The 16,448-nt window shown below is 27.9% G+C and overlaps 1 protein-coding gene across 3 annotated transcripts in view; it reads left to right on the top strand.

The window, feature by feature from the left end:
- Positions 1–1,275: 1,275 nt before the first annotated feature.
- The window catches only part of dikar (CECR2 histone acetyl-lysine reader dikar), a 91,713-nt gene continuing 76,540 nt past the window's right edge, over positions 1,276–16,448 (top strand). For all 3 annotated transcript variants that reach the window (XM_075373408.1, XM_075373409.1, XM_075373407.1), the window contains exons 1-5: positions 1,276–1,398; positions 1,990–2,078; positions 6,427–6,588; positions 7,783–7,914; positions 14,757–14,867. In XM_075373408.1, the coding sequence (XP_075229523.1) occupies positions 1,392–1,398; positions 1,990–2,078; positions 6,427–6,588; positions 7,783–7,914; positions 14,757–14,867 (501 nt within the window). In that variant the 5' untranslated portion in view covers positions 1,276–1,391. The remainder of the gene's footprint in view (positions 1,399–1,989; positions 2,079–6,426; positions 6,589–7,782; positions 7,915–14,756; positions 14,868–16,448) is intronic.

Here is a 16,448-nt window from a genome sequence, read left to right as displayed (position 1 = left end):
TATTTGAGTGATGTATCTCATTCAAACTCAGTTTCAATATTGTTTAATTACTGTAATGTAGAACTCAAATTCTGCCAAATAGAATTTTTTTACTAAAAATATATTTTATATATATATATATATATATATATTTGGTCACATATTCATTGTTGTATACTGTGAACTTTAGTATTTGAAACTATTGTCTGATGTTATTTTTTGTGTAAATTTTATCGGTAAATAGTGCTCTCAATGATTTCATGCATTACCTAACAATAATCATTACATTCAATTTCTTACACTGGTTTCTTAGATTACATTTTATTAAGTAACTTTTATTTCATTAAATTTTATTCTCATTACAAACATGAATTTAAACTCAAAAAAATGTAAAACAATAAATTGCAATAATTTATAAACAAACTCACTATGTTGGGAAAGCTGTGATTCTTTTATATAATGAGAGTTGCAGTTTGGCTTAGTAGATTGGAAGTGAAAAGAAAAGAATGACAGGAAAATATAATTTTTAGACCATCTAAAAAGAAATGGGGTTACCAGGATATTAAACGATTAGCAGGAAATAAAAGAGAACGGGACTACATGGCAGGTCAACGAGACCTGCTTCAGGGCTGATAACAATTTGTTGAATATGACAGAAACTATTCAAACATTGTTAATTAATTTAACGGTAAATTTTATTCATCTGCTCCTGACACTGTATTGAAAGAGTATTATATCAATGTTCACTAATTATAAGTTTACATTTTCAAATCAACAATAGCGCTACTAGTGGTAGAGCGGATATTTAAAGTTAGGAAATCGAAAAAAAGTCGCTGTTGCTTATCAGAGTACTTGTCATGCTTCTCTGTAGAAAAAATTCCTTTTAGATACCAGATAATAGAAATGAAATTTAATTTTTGCGTTTTATATACATCAATTTTAACATCTTTAGTTTCTGGCAAATAAAATAATTAAAACAAAACCACTCATTGAAAAATATGTTAAATTAATTTCTCATTATGTTGTTAAAAAAATATGATTTATATATAAAATTATTGTAGAGCAAACTTAATGCTTGAATATTTTATTTATTTAAGATAGAAATCATTCTAATATTTCGATCTTGTGTTGAGACCTAAGTTACAACTTTATTTATTGTTTTATTGAAAGTAAAAAATTACTTAAAAAAATAGTAGATGTAAAACTGAAAAATACTTGTAAATACACGAAAACAGATGGATGAACTAGCGCTCGACAAAATAGTTACTGTCGTTTTTCATTTGTTTTTCGGATCACAGGTCCCGGATTGACTCAACATCCGGCGATTCAAAAGAGCCAAACACAGCAGAGGTTTTTATTGTGTTTAGTGAATATGTCGATACATACACTCTGAAGTAGTTTCTGTCTTTCTGATGGATGGTAAGTTTTATCGGCTTTAATGCTTAATAAAGTGATGTTTTACGTTCAAATTAGCGTCTCTTAAAGGTTTTAACGCTTTAGAAACTAGAAATCCGTTAATGGCGGTAATGTCAGACCTCCCTAAGTCTTTTCTAAGCGTATGCCCTAGGCTTATTTTTTATTTGATTTTACTGATGTCCGAGATGTAAATTCATGTGTTGTTCATAAATTGATATTGCTTTATCTGTAGTTATTATTGATGCTTGTTGATAATCATATTTGGGTGAAAGGTACTTTGAATAATTGATATAATTTCGTTAATCCAACCTCGTATTGGGAGGTGTCCAATAGTTAGGTTATGTTACTGAATCAAAACGATATTATGGTAGTTTATTATAAATTTTTCTTAACAATTATCCGTTCAACATATCTGTGCCTTTTAATTAAGTAATTGTTATTTTGTGATTCAGTATGTTTAAAATGGAGTTGTACTTTTATTTATTCACTAGACCTTTTGTTTACACTAACATTAAGTTTAAATATTAACTGTTCGTGTGGTGTATTAATTTACGTTATTATTTGTAATAAATGATGTATTTTATTATTTTTTAGATATACAATCATGGTGGGAAGTTCCAAGTATTGCCCACTTCTGCTCCTTGTTTAGAGTTGCATTTAATCTCCTAGATTTTGATATTGAGGTAATAATTTTAAGCAATATTTTAATGTTACTGAATTTTCTTATTGCGATGGCCATATTCTGTAGTGATTTCAGTGTATCTTAACATGCTGTCAAACAAGATTACATTTTATTTTAGTAATCAACATTTATTATGATCGTATTTGTTGTATTCAGCACAGTCATGCATATTGTTCTTGTGTATAATGTAAGTTTAGTTGAAGAAGTTACAGTGAATATAATATATAGATTTTTTAGTTACAAAGTTTCAGGTGTCAAATGTGAAGTGTTTATAGTTAAAAACATATTAATTACTATTTAATTATTTTTAATTTTAATAAATAAATGTAAAATTTTTGTGAATACAATTTGTTATTACAAATGAAACAGCTATAGTATAAATAAAAATAAACAAAATATGATATTGTAGAATGCTAAAAATTATGCGCCAAAAAGAATAAATTAATAAAAAGGAAGGGTTAATTAAAAATTTTGCCATGAATAAGATAAATACATTTGAATTGATAGTCTAGGCAAGAAATATGCAATACTGGGTTATTTTAATGTTAACAATATTGGTCACTTTATTTATATGTTCAATTGTATGGTGTCATTAATAGCATCTCAGACCTTCCTTATATTGCTTATAAATGCTAGATCTGTTATGGAAGGAAGGTAGTAAACAAACATTAAATTCAATAATTAATGAATTTGTGATTTGTTTAACAATATCTTTTTTTCTGAATAAATTGCAATTATTTACATACTACCTCCTGCAAAGTTTTGTTAAATTTTGATAAACAGGTTGCATAATCTATGCAAACTGTTAAAATGACAAGTTTATTTTCTTGTCTATTATCGGGCCAAATAACTTGTGTTATTTTAACCAAATATGTTAAGATTTTATTATCCTTATCCTTTCATCTGTAGTTTCATGTTAATGGGAATTAGGTCAGCAGTCTGTAAGGCAACAGGTGGCACACAGCTACAGGGTTTTAATTGGTGAACATTAGTAACCAAGTAGAGCTGAAGTTTCCCTAATGAAGTATGGTGATGGTAGTGCTCCATATGGCTTTCTTCAATGATAAGGAAGATTTTTGTTTATAAATTCTTAATTGTAATTTTTAGACTATTTGATTCAGCTTAATAGAAATATTAGTTGATTCTTATTGTCATTATTGGCTGTCCAATTTTAGTGATTTTTAATTGTTTTAGTATTTTTTTCAACCTCTTTTTATCTTTTTGTTTATATTTTGTAAATCAATTATGTTTAAACCTGGAAGTGCAACTGTCAGTTTTTTATTGCTAGGTTTCAGTTCAAAATGCAACTGTCAATGTGATATGATATTTCTGTTATCTTTTTAGTATAATATTTTCTGGTATTTATGGCATATTCATTGTTATTTCTTGTTTAAATTTAAGCTACTGTTATTGATATATCTGTTGGTATGTCTGTGTAAATGTATTGAAAATATTACTGTAATGGCTGCTAAAAGACCTCCATTACATGCACAGAAATTATCTTTATGTTGGTGATGTATTTAATTATGTTTCAGTCTGATATTTAACCCCCTGGCAAAAATATGAAGTGTATTTGAAAACAATGTGACATTACGATTGTAGTATATAAATAGGGACAATGAAAATGATAATTTTGATTTTTTGGACATTAGTGAAAATGTCAATTATGATAATAGGTTAGCTTAAGATTTTTTTATTACTACTGAACATGTTTTAGATTATTTACCCAATAAATTAAGAATTTATATTCTGATAATAATATTAACGTATAAAAAAATTGAATTAGATTTTTAATCCTACTATATAATAAAAAAACTTAAATTTCAGTTTTAACAGTGATTGTTAATTCTTAAACAGCAAGCATTGCTCGCCTGCAATGCCACCACAAAACTATCCTATTATAGCTTACTTTTTAAATATTCAGAATATTCCATTAAAGCAAATAAAGTAATCACTAGAACATCTGTATAAAACATGATCTCAACCTATATTCCTTGATATATTAACATTTATATTGTTTATTGTTAAGTAATAATTTAAAGAATTAACTTTAATTTTTTTTTATAATTCTGTGATAAATATATACAGTCAAACCTCTAATTCAAATCTCAAGAGACCAATATTTTTTATTTTTTATTTATGGAGTTTTATATTTAGAGAGGTAAAATAATGAAACTTAAAAATTTCACAATTTAATGAAGACTTATGTTAATCTGTAGTATAATGTAGGCTACTACAATATTAAATTATATTAGAAAAGTAAAACATTTGTACAGTATTATGCAAAAATTAAAAAAAGAAAAAATGAAATACAGTACAATACTTTTAATTATTTCTTGAAAAAAGAAACACTAGCACTTTCAACGTTAACTTTATAGAACGCAGTACCATGTCTTTTTTGGAATTTTCCTATCTGTAGCTCGCTTTAAATTCTTTATTAACAATATTATTCCCTAAATTAACAATATTATTACTACATTGTTTGAACCATTTTATCATGCATTCATCAATATTGGCGAATTCTACTTCTTATTCTTTTGTGGTCCACATTTGAAGAATATTCTTGAGAAAAGATTGAATTTTCATTTTTTTAAATTGCTGATAAAGTGCTTTACAGAATTCCAAATTCATGAGCGAATTTATAATCTGTTTTATAATCTTTATTTTATTTCTGATAGATAATGCTTTGTGTTTCCACTGCATGCTCATTATAAAATGCAGCTGTTAAAATTTTACAGTAGACCTATGTATCAAAGTTTAAACAAAAAGGTGCAAGAAAACACAAAAATGTACAAAATTGAATCGTAAATTTTAAAATGAAATACAATTTGAATTCCATGAGAAGAACTGGTGCACTGTGTAAATGTAAATTTTAAAACACAATTAGTATAACCAATTTTAATGTTAATTATATAAAATAAAAGCATATTCTGTATAGTAAAATCTGACTCATTATGTTATTCATAGCTGCTGTAAGGAATAAGATCAGATATTACTCATCATACAGGGACACCGTGCACGTATATTGACTACTGTGGCGACCAGTGGCAAATAAACAAGTCAAAAGTTTATTAACATTAGGCCCTCCAGTACCGTTTAAAATTCACAGTCCACATTAATGACCTCCAAACACTATAAAACTGATTTACTGCTATCTATGCTTGTTTAGAAATGATGCCCAGAATGTAAATTCTTTATTGAAAATGTTTTCGTCAAAGAAATAATATGTATATCAAGTTCTCAAAATTTTTGAATAAAGGAGGTGATTTAATTCGATTTAAACAGAATTTTTCAAAGGGACAAAGTAATTATTCGATTTGGTAGTTATTCAGATTAGAAGGTTCGATTTAGGGAGGTTTGTCGGTATTTGTATTTAAAATAATCAAAGCTAGTAAATTTAAAAATCTTAAATAAGAGGGGCCTGCCAGTACAAAATAATTACTATTACTCCTAATGTTAAAAAAATTTCTGGTACTTACGTATTAACGCCACCGCAGCTACAGCTGCTGTTTAGGTTATGTTGACTTTGTGTACTGACAAATCGTACGTATATCAAAATAACCTAACTAAATATAACTTACGCTCGCTAACCTCTTATAATTAACATTAAATATGCATAATATATACAACTTATTAATAATATAACCTTAATGTTATAGCACCGAAATCTGTGCTTAATGTTAATCCACTGAAATCCGATTGACTACTTTGTTTTTAAATAAAGCTGTAGCTGCGGTGACGTTAATACGTAAGAGGTTAGCGAGCGTAGGCTATATTTAGTTAGGTTATTTTGATATACGTATGATCTGTCAGTACACGAAGTCAACATAACCTAAACAGCAGCTGTAGCTGCTGTGGCGTTAATACGTAAGTACCAAATTTACACAACTTGAATAAGAAATTAATTAAAATGCTTTCCTATTCTTGGATTTTTTCATTTTGAGAGGGTATTTGTAATAGTCTATTATGATTACTTTTGTGATAGGGTATTTGATTATGCTATTATGTTAATGACTAAATTATCTTATATCACATTTTTGTTTTGATTTTTCTTCTATAGTTTGTGCTGAACAATTACTGACTGATAACACGTAATTATAGTAGTAAGAATTATCAGTTCCTCATTTCAATTGATTGATCTTATTTTAATTATTTATTTAGAAATTTTCTTGTGTTATTCTAAATTTGGAGTTGAAGATTTGAACAAAATATAAAAATGGTTAATTTCAAGATGAAGATATATGAAAGTTTACATGGTTGTTACAATGATAACTAGAGTGAACTTTTGAATTACGGCCTTAAATAACTGAATAATATTTTTAATAACTTATTATTATTCTTTTTTACAGGAGCTTGAAGAAGCTCTATTAACAGATGGAACTGAAGATTCAGGGAGCTCATTATTGCAAGAGTTGATAGTTAGACTATTATGTGGTTGCTTAGGTAATAATGGAATTTCTACATTTAATTATCAGATGTTTTTACGACGCCTATTCCGTCAGAAATGTAGGGTAAGTAAAATGCATTGGCTTTAGTTGTTTTCTCATTAATATAAACAATTTTATTAACTTATCTGATTGAACTTTGAGGAGAATTATTTGAAGTTTTATTTTTCTCTAAAAATATTTTATTAATTGTATCTTGAATGCATGAATTTATATTGTATATTGGGTTTTATATATTTCTTATTTGGTATGATGCAAGAGTAAAATTATCAGGTAATCAATTGCAATTTGGTAGATTTATTACTAAGCATAATTTTTTATTAATAAACGATAATTTTTCATTGATAAATTGATCTTTGGCTAGTTTACATATGATTCCACCATAGGTGAAATTCTGAATAGACTTATAGTAGAATGATAGAATTTTTACTGTTTAAGAAATTAATGAAGATGTGTTAAGACTAATTTACTGCTTACACTTAAGCAGTGCAGTGCACTGTGCAAGCACTGCTTACACAGTGCTTGGGAATAAGATTTGAAATTTTTTATACTATTACGTGAAAATTTTATGCCTTACTGGGATTTGACCTGCTTATGCTTAAATTTTTCCTCAAGTGTTAGAAATGACATTTTAATAGCTTGTTAAAAAAATACTGATATATATTCTAATAAGGGTTGAAAGGTTTAACATTATAGTAAATAATAGTTTTATATTTTGTTGTATCGGTTATGATAAATTATCTTTTCCTTCCCATGAACTTGTGAAACAGTAAATTTTTTATTAAATGTCATTATTTTAATAGAATTTTATTTATTTTGAAATTAGATATTAAAATATAGTTCAGTCTGTCATTTAAATTTCATGTAGAGAATAAAAGTAGCTATCTTTTACAAAATGTGGTTAGTTGCGATTCAAAATTTACATGAAAATTCTGTATGTGCAGTCTGTTAGGTCTTATCACTCACTCAGTAAGGTAGTTGCTTTGATAAAGTTTTGTTCAAAACTTCCCTCAAAGTTCAGAAAACGTAGTAGGAAAAATATTGTGCAAATCAGTGTGGCAGTTCCTGAGTTTTAGATTGACAGTAGAATCACATGGACATTCTGAATTTTATATTAAGATAAATAGAGAACAATATGAAATAGTTAATTTTCACATGGTGTGAAGATTTTACTTATTATGTGCCTGCATCCATTTGCATACAATTTTATTCGTGCATGTAGGAGAAGTATTTATTTTGTGTGTGTATACTTATTTTCAGGAATATGGCATGGAAAATCCTTTTGATTCTGATATCGACTTCCAGTTCCTTCCCCTTCGTACAAAAGTTGAAATTCTTCATGCTCTCTGTGATTTCAGATTAGATGCAGATGATGTTCTGGATGTTCTTAAGGTAAACAGAATATACTCTGGTTCTATTTTAATTATTTTTACATTTTCTTATTCCATTTTATTTCCTAATTAATAATTATCAATTATGTGATCATTTTATCTAATATCATGAAATAAACCTAAGAATAAATACTCTGTAAATGTTTAGATGTGATAATGTTTACTTGCTTCAAGTTATGGTTGGAAAATAACCGTAACTTGAAACACTGTACTGTAATATCAAAATATTCTTACACAACTACTATCAAACATGTAAAATCTTTGGAAGTTAATATCTTATTTTATTGGAAATTGATACAACACAAAAATTTGAAATTAGTCCAAGAATGTAGGACAGGATCTGATTCATCTCTATAATCAGCAGTTGCGTGTATGACAAAGTATTGAAGTTGTACTTTCTATAAATAAGGCATTATTCAAAATTAATGTAATTTTTGGGCGATTGCTATAAATATATTATTTGTTACCTTATAATGTTTATTGAAACTTCATGTTGATTATGTAAAAAACTAAATTGAGTGTAAAAATGGTTTCAGCAGACTGATTTTTCCCATTTTGAACTTTTGTTGTTAGAGAGAATATATTCCATATTGACGTATATGTAAGAAAAAACCAGTCTTAAAATTGGACTTGTAAGCATAGCTTCAATAAATAACTGTAATGCCCACTGTATTGGCGGATTTTAATATTAAACTAGTTAGTTGTGCAGAAAAGAAATAGTGGTTTGGGTCAATCCATTTGAAGTGACCCAAGGGTGGTTACTAGACCAATTCAAAAAAAAATTAACTTACCCACTTGTTTCCTGTATGTCTCAAGACTTAAAAATAATTTTTTTTACAATTTTTTTATTTAAGCAGTTTACCTCTGGTGGCTATTTTTATTACGGTGCGCACGCCTATTTTTGTGATTATAAGGGTTTACAGAAAAAAACCTTAGCTCCTGGAAGGATGAAATAAAAAGCAATTTATTCATATTTTCTCGAGGCAAAATATTGGTCCAGTGGTTTATTTACTTAACCTCTCTTCTTTCTATGAGAAAATTACCAATAAAGTTGAACATGTTAAACAATGAAATTTCACTTTTAGTAATTTTTTTTGAGAGGCAGGGAGGCATACACAGTTCAGATTATTTTTTATATGTAGGTAAGTAGGTTTTCCGTAAATAATAATAATGGTGATATACTTACCCCTAAACTTCTGAAAACTAGTTTATTAAAAAAAATTAAAATTTTGACTTCAAATAACTGTGATGGGCCGGGTGATAAAAATCTCAAATTTATACAACTTACAGTGTTTTTGTGGATGTGGCAGATAAAAAAGTTTTTTGTATATTATACTAATTAAAAAATGATAACTTCAAAAAAGTCATGAAAACCTTTCAAAAAGCAATACCATTTTGACTCGCTAAATAAGTACTCCAAGGAGGTTTTTTTTTGTGGCACTTTAATATTTTTATACTTATTACTATAGTAGAAATAGATTTGTTTGAACCATTCAACTGCAGTGTTCATGTTATAACAGTCGCTTGAAGTCACTTCCTGTTCTTAGGAAAATTCTTGTTGCAGCATGCTCATTTATGCTTGTTGCATCATTTAGCTTTGCAGTTCTGTAACTGCAAAGCTAAACTGGCCTGCAAGATGTGAACAGGTCTGTACCTGTTCACATCTTGCAGGTCAGTGACCTCTTTTTCCTGTTTAGCCTCTGGTAATAATTACCTTTCAGATAATACTTCAGAGGATGAATGAAGATGACATGTATAGTGAAAATGAAGTGTAGTCTTTTACAATCTCAGTTCAACCATTCCTGAGATGTGTGGTTAATTGAAACCCAACCACCAAAGAACTCAGATATCCACGATCTAGTATTCAAATTCGTGTTAAAATAATTGGCTTTACTAAAGGACTTGAATGCTAGAACTCTCGATTTCCAAATCAGCTGATTTGGGAAGATGCATTCACCACTAGACGAACCCGGTGGGTGCAGGTCAGTGACATGTTCACATCTTTACCAAGTGTCTCAAATTTCATCTTGTGTTTGGAAGTATTTATTAAATAAATATGTTTTTTACTTAATAATATTATATTTGCAAATTTTAAAATCAGTTAAATTTTTTCATTATTTTCAAGTAATTTCACACAAAAAAAAGGAAAACCATTGCTCCATAGGAATTTATAAGAATGAAGTGTCATAAAACAGTGTATGGTACAGTGTCAAAAGAACTCATTAAAATTTGTGAATTTATTGATGAAAACCAACAACTTATTTTTTACATATTAATTCAGATGTCACTAGTTTGAAAATATCATGAAAAAAGATTTTGATCAAAATTCAGTCATTTGTATGGACAGTTCTGTTGTGACTTTTTGAGAACTCATAAAAGAAAACAGTTAAGAAAAACAAAAGACAAATAACATTAGAGCATGCTCTTAAAAACACATTTTTCCAAATTTAACTAAAGTTCCTGGAAAGTCTGTTTGTGTTAACATTTTCAAAAATGGTAGATAGTAGCCTCGAAATGATGATGTGCAGGTTCATTTTTCTCACCCAGCTGGATCACATGCATCATTTCAAAAGTCTCAACAAAACAAAGTGTGGGTACCGATCTGCAAAGTCCTGAGAATGTTGACACCACTTGAACCACAGTGATGGGTTGTTCTCACAATTTCAACAGAATTATCAGAAGAGATATCACAGCTGTTGGTTAACCATACTAGATAATAAACTTTCATTGGTACAGAATGGAGGCTATTTCATTGAAGAATATTTAAAATTTTGCTAAAATTTAATTTTTCTTTGATAGCGTCTACAAAAATAAACCAATATAAAAATAAAAATGAATTATTGAAAAAAGATATAGGCTACTCTTTGAAATCTCAGTTTGGGTAAGTTTTACAAGCATTTGTGAATCAAAATTGTATTAGGTTACTGGTAAGTTATCATTAAATTACGACCTATCATTAATAATTTGAAAAACCTATTTTAAAAATATTGAAAACTTCCAACTTCAATAACAGAGAGGCTAAATATAAAAAATGTAAAATGCAAACAAGACAAGAAACCCCCCTTGGAGCATTTATTTAGCGAGTCAAAATGGTATTGCTTTTAACATGTTTTTCATGATTTTTGAGAGGTTATAACTTGTTTATTAGTACAATACACAAGAAACCTTTTTATTTGCCATAAATATCCACAAAAACACTAAGTTGTGCGAATTTGAGATTTTTATCACCAGCCCCATCAGAGTTATTTGAAGCCAAAATTTGCATTTTTTTTAATAAACTAGTTTTCAAAAATTCATAAAAATTTAGGAGTAAGTATATCACTATTATTATTATTTACATTAAAACTACTTACATATACCTACATGTAAAAAAATAATTCAAACTGTGTATGCCGTCTGCCTCTTGAAAAAAATTACCAAAAAATGAAATTTCAATGTTTAACATGTTCAACTTTATTGGTAATTTTCTCATAGAAAGAAGAGAAATAAGTAAATAAACCACTGGACCAATCTTTTATCTTGAGAAAATATATTAAATTGCTTTTGTTTCATCCTTCCAGGACCAATAGTTTTTTAGTTATGATTTTTTCTGTAAACCTTTAGTCAGCAAAAATAGGTGTCGCACTGTAACAAAAATGACCACCTTAGGTAAACTGCTTAAATAAAAAATAAAAATAAAAAAAAATAGTTTTAAGGTCCTGAAACATGTTGGAAACAAATGGGTAAGTTAAAATTTTTTTGAATTGGTCAGGAAACCAGCTTATGTTTTTTGGGACCCTTCAAGTGGATTGATCCAGTTTAGAAAAAACAATACTTGTTCGTTTTCATTTCCTGGACACTTAATAGTTAACACTAACAGTTAAGTAAAATTACTCTTCTCACATGGTGGAATGGTGTACCAATTTAAAGTATTAGGTATTGTTCGTAAAACATTAAGGATGATTAAAAAACTGTTTACAGTCATTTAATTCAAATTTGTTATATGTGACTTCTTAAACATAACCAAAATTTGAAAAGCTATCGGCAACAATTTTGTTTTACCAGTGTTGAAGCCTGCAAATCTATAATTAAGGATTCATTATTTACAATTAGACAAGTTTGCATTTAAAGTGAATGGAAGGAGGAACTTCTGTAATACAAATGACATGCAATGGTGAAAGTATAGAAAGTAGTGCCGATGTTGAACAGTAAATACAAACTAAACTTCAGTATCTTTTACTATTTTTAAAATTCTTTAGGTGTTTTTATTGTAGTTTACTTAATATTCAATATTATTATTATTATAACAGAAAGAAATCATTTATATTTTATTTTTAATTAATCCACACTTAATTTTTTTTTATTAGTTTGACTTGAGGGATTTAAAATATTTCTTTAAGTGATCTACTGGAAAATCCATGATTATCTTATTCTTATAGTCTGTATTTTTATATTTGAACTATAAAAAAAAAATTTCCATCATCTACCAAAGTTAATTAGTAATATGTACTAGAAACTCTTCTTGAAGACTGTACAAAGCATAGTTAGTATTGGTTTCAGTTCTTATTAAACAAGGATATTTTGTGCCCTGAGGTGGTATAAATGTGAAAAATAAGATTTCTTTTTAAAAAGGTTTCACACATGTGCTTGTTAAGGTTATTTTCAGCTACATCTTAACTAAAATACAATTTTTTTTTAATTAGGGTATAAACTATAAGCAAAGAATACTGAATAAATTATATTCAAATTTTTGGATATATACACTTTTTTTTTAGTGTAATTCCTACACTGGCATTGGACTAATTTTGGAAAACATATTTTGTGTATTACTAATTGTAAAGTACTATAATTACAGAAAATCTTACCTTAAATTTTCAAATGTAATGCAGCGTTATTGATGAAACTCTTAAGTAAAATCCATTATAAAATTAAGTTTTTAAAACAAACACAAAAGTAAAATATGTTCTTAACATTTATTTACTACAGTATATTATAGGATTAGTGGAAATAGCATTAGTGGTATAGCATTATTGGAAAATTAAAAATAATCAAGTAAATAAAATTATGTAACTGAAAAAATGAGAAAAACAAAGTGTTGTGCTTTAATGTATTTTTAATTAAAAAATTTGTTTATAAACTACTGACACTTTTACTGTGCTAGTATGAATAAAAACTGTAGATGGAATTGGAGATTATTTACTATTTTTTTTTTCTAAACAAAATTGTTTGCAGGATGCGTAAAGGGTGAGTTTCAAGGTTTTGAAGTGAAGGGTAGAGAGGTCTCTGTTTTTGTTAAAAACAAAATGCACTACATACTAAATAGACCCTTCAAAGATAATTATATAAATATCTATTAATAAATTATATTGTTTTCCAAAGCAATTAGGTGTAGGATATATTGTTTTAAAAATACTGATCAATAAAAACATGTGTGTTCTAAATTAGTGGATGTTAATAAATGAGCGCAGGCAGACACTGTAAGAGCAGTTGCAGATGTTAATTATTGTTATAGCATAGAATGCGTTAAGGAAGTGTTTTAACGAAACAGTTTGGAGTGGAATCCACCTTAATTCTGCAAGGGATGTTGAACGTTGGCTTTTTTTAAAAGTGTATTGAAAGGAGAGAATCTGAGAATTTTGGTAAATTATTCAAGAATTCATTGTAACCATGATTGTATGTCCATGACTAAAAATTAATTTCAGTAATTTTGAAAATTTGTGCTTCTAGAATGATGATATTTTGTCATATTCTGTTATTGTAGTGTGTGACTGCATTAATGAAGTTTTTAACCTTGAAATGATCTACAATAGAGTTCCATACAAGTGCTACCAAGATCACTTAACCTCAGCATATGAACTTTATTTTTGGGATGTGTGAAAGATAAAGCATGTGGTGTGAAATCAACCATACTATTGCCAGACCGATCAAAGAGGATTAACTGGAAACATCTTGAATAATAACAGAAACACTATGCTGTACACAATTGTGCTACATATTTTGTCCAAAGATTTAATTTATAGTAATTATACTTCTCCAAGATTAATTTCACATTTCCTGGAATGAGTGAAAAAAATAAATTGTGTCAAGATTTGATGGACATGATCAGAAGAAACAAAAACTTTATGAACTAGGTATTATTCAAGATGAGAGTTGAATTTTGTGAATGACAAAGAAACCAAGTGCCAAAATTTCAATAGATTGCTGAACATTATCCACCACCAATGAAACTGCATCTATAGAATTTGAGAATTAAGATTTTTTTTTTTTGCAAGACAAATTTGTATGCAGAGTTTGTGCAAGAGGTTTTTGCAGTTAATGTGGAAATTGTAAAATATTTTGGACTGCCTAATTTTTTCATATTTGATCTATTTATCATAACCTGTTTTACACTTATGACTTTTCCCTCTTGTACAAACACTCTAATTTAACTGGCTGCAATGATTTATCAATCTCGTCTCAAAAATGGGTTGTGACATTGCACCATTCTCTTTACTCTTTGGATTTGCTTCCCCTACCTGATTCTTGTCCCCAAAATGAAATTGCATCAGAAAGGCATCCAGTTTGATGTTGTTGTTGTCAACCAAGCACTTGATTTCTAAAGATTTCTCCCACAGAAGTTGGAAACCTGCAGTGAACATTGTAATGAGAGAAATTATTTTATCAATAACTAATTATTTGTCATTTTAAAATTTTGTATTTCTTAGTTTTGTAACTTTTGGACAGGTCGATATATATTTAAAATTGTCTTGAATTTTGGTAAATGAATAATAAAAAAGTTTTTTTTTCTGTTTTGTCATATTTAAAATAATTTTTTGTTCAATTTAGAAATTTCTTAAATTTTTAATATTTTTCACTTTGTTATAGAATTTGGATTCTGACAGTTTACGGGTACACCCATTAGGATACGATGAAAACCGATCTGCGTATTGGTATTTTTATGGTACACGATTATATCGTGAAGATTATCCAAGAGCGGTAAGTTACATGTTATGTTTATTTTTAAATTATGCTAAGTAATAATTTTTTGAAAATCTTGTATAGAAGTTTTAAAAAATATATGAGTATATAAACAATATTTTTTTACAAACAGGTAGGTTAGTCCATTTCAAGTGTCCCAAAAAACATAAGCTGGTTGCTTGACCAATTCAAAAAAAAAAATGGAAATTTCTCACTTGTTTCCTACATATTTCAGGACCTTAAAACTATTTTTGTTACGGTGCGAACACCTATTTTTGTGATTGTAAGGGTTTACAGAAAAAAACCATAGCCCCGGGAAGGATGAAATAAAAACCCATTTATTCATATTTTCTCAAGGTAAAAGATTGGTCTAGTGGTTTATTTACTTATCTCTCTTCTTTCTATGAGAAAATGAATAAAGTTGAACATGTTAAACAGTGAAATTTCACTTTTGGTAATTTTTTTCAAGAGGCAGGGACGGCATTCACAGTTTGCATTATTTTATTATATGTAGGTATATGTTAGTAGTTTTACCATAAATAATAATTACATAAATAATAATCACCATAATTAATGGTGATATATTTACCCCTAAATTTTTATGAATTTAAAAAAAAAAAAATTATGTCAGTATTCTTGCTAACTCTAATGTAATGGAGGATTAACATCAACAACTCTGACCCTAAAAATACATTAAATTCTAATAATATTAATACACATAATGTCAAAAGTCAAGTTGATCTTAATAGTCTTGAAATATCAAGCTCTAATTCCTTCTTCCCCAAAAAATGTAACTATGCTGCTAACATTAAGATTTCCCATAAAAATATTCATTACCTAAGAAATAAAACTGAAAAAATTAAAATGTTTCTTTCTGAATGTTAGATTTTGCACCTTTTTCAAAACATTGGCTAAGTCACATATATTTGAGCCTGGTAATTTTAAGCTTGCTGAAGTTTATTATGAAATTGTACATAAAAATGGGAGTTTTGGTTTTTGTTAAAAACTACCTTTTTTTTTTAATAAAGTTGAAAGTTACTGTATATTCACAGAAGTTAATTTTGAATGTTGTGCAGTTCATTGCACAACATTCAAAATCTGGTGAAACCTGTCTACATAAGCAATTTTAAAATTTAATATCAGGGTATGGAGATTTTAATGTTAATGTTCTAGACAGTTTACTGCTGCAGCAAATGAACTATTTATTCTGTTTGAGTTAGTAGAACTAATTATTTCTCTCTCAGTCAATTAGAATCTCAAATAACTCTGCCACCTGCATTGATAATATTTTTACAAATTTATGTAAAGCTAATTTTCTATCATTTTGTGAAGATATGGTTTTTTTACATCATAAATCTCAAGTGGCTTGCAACAAATTAACTCTCAAGGTCATTAATAAATGAAAACATGCAACAAGACCATGATCTTTTCTTAAAGGAAGTGAAACTTCAGTTGGAAACTAACAACCTTATTGACAGAAACTAATTCGGAAAATAAAAATAGACAACTTAAAAGATTTTATTTAGATAAAATATTAACAATTTTCTAAACATTTTTCAGAAAGTCTTCTTTTGTAGCTTTTCTTTATTAAAGAAGAAT

The sequence above is a fragment of the Lycorma delicatula genome, chromosome 8, assembly GCF_047948215.1.
Source record: "Lycorma delicatula isolate Av1 chromosome 8, ASM4794821v1, whole genome shotgun sequence".
NCBI lineage: Eukaryota > Metazoa > Arthropoda > Insecta > Hemiptera > Fulgoridae > Lycorma > Lycorma delicatula.
Note: the sequence above shows the minus strand (reverse complement) of the source record. Positions and strands in the feature narration are given on the sequence as shown.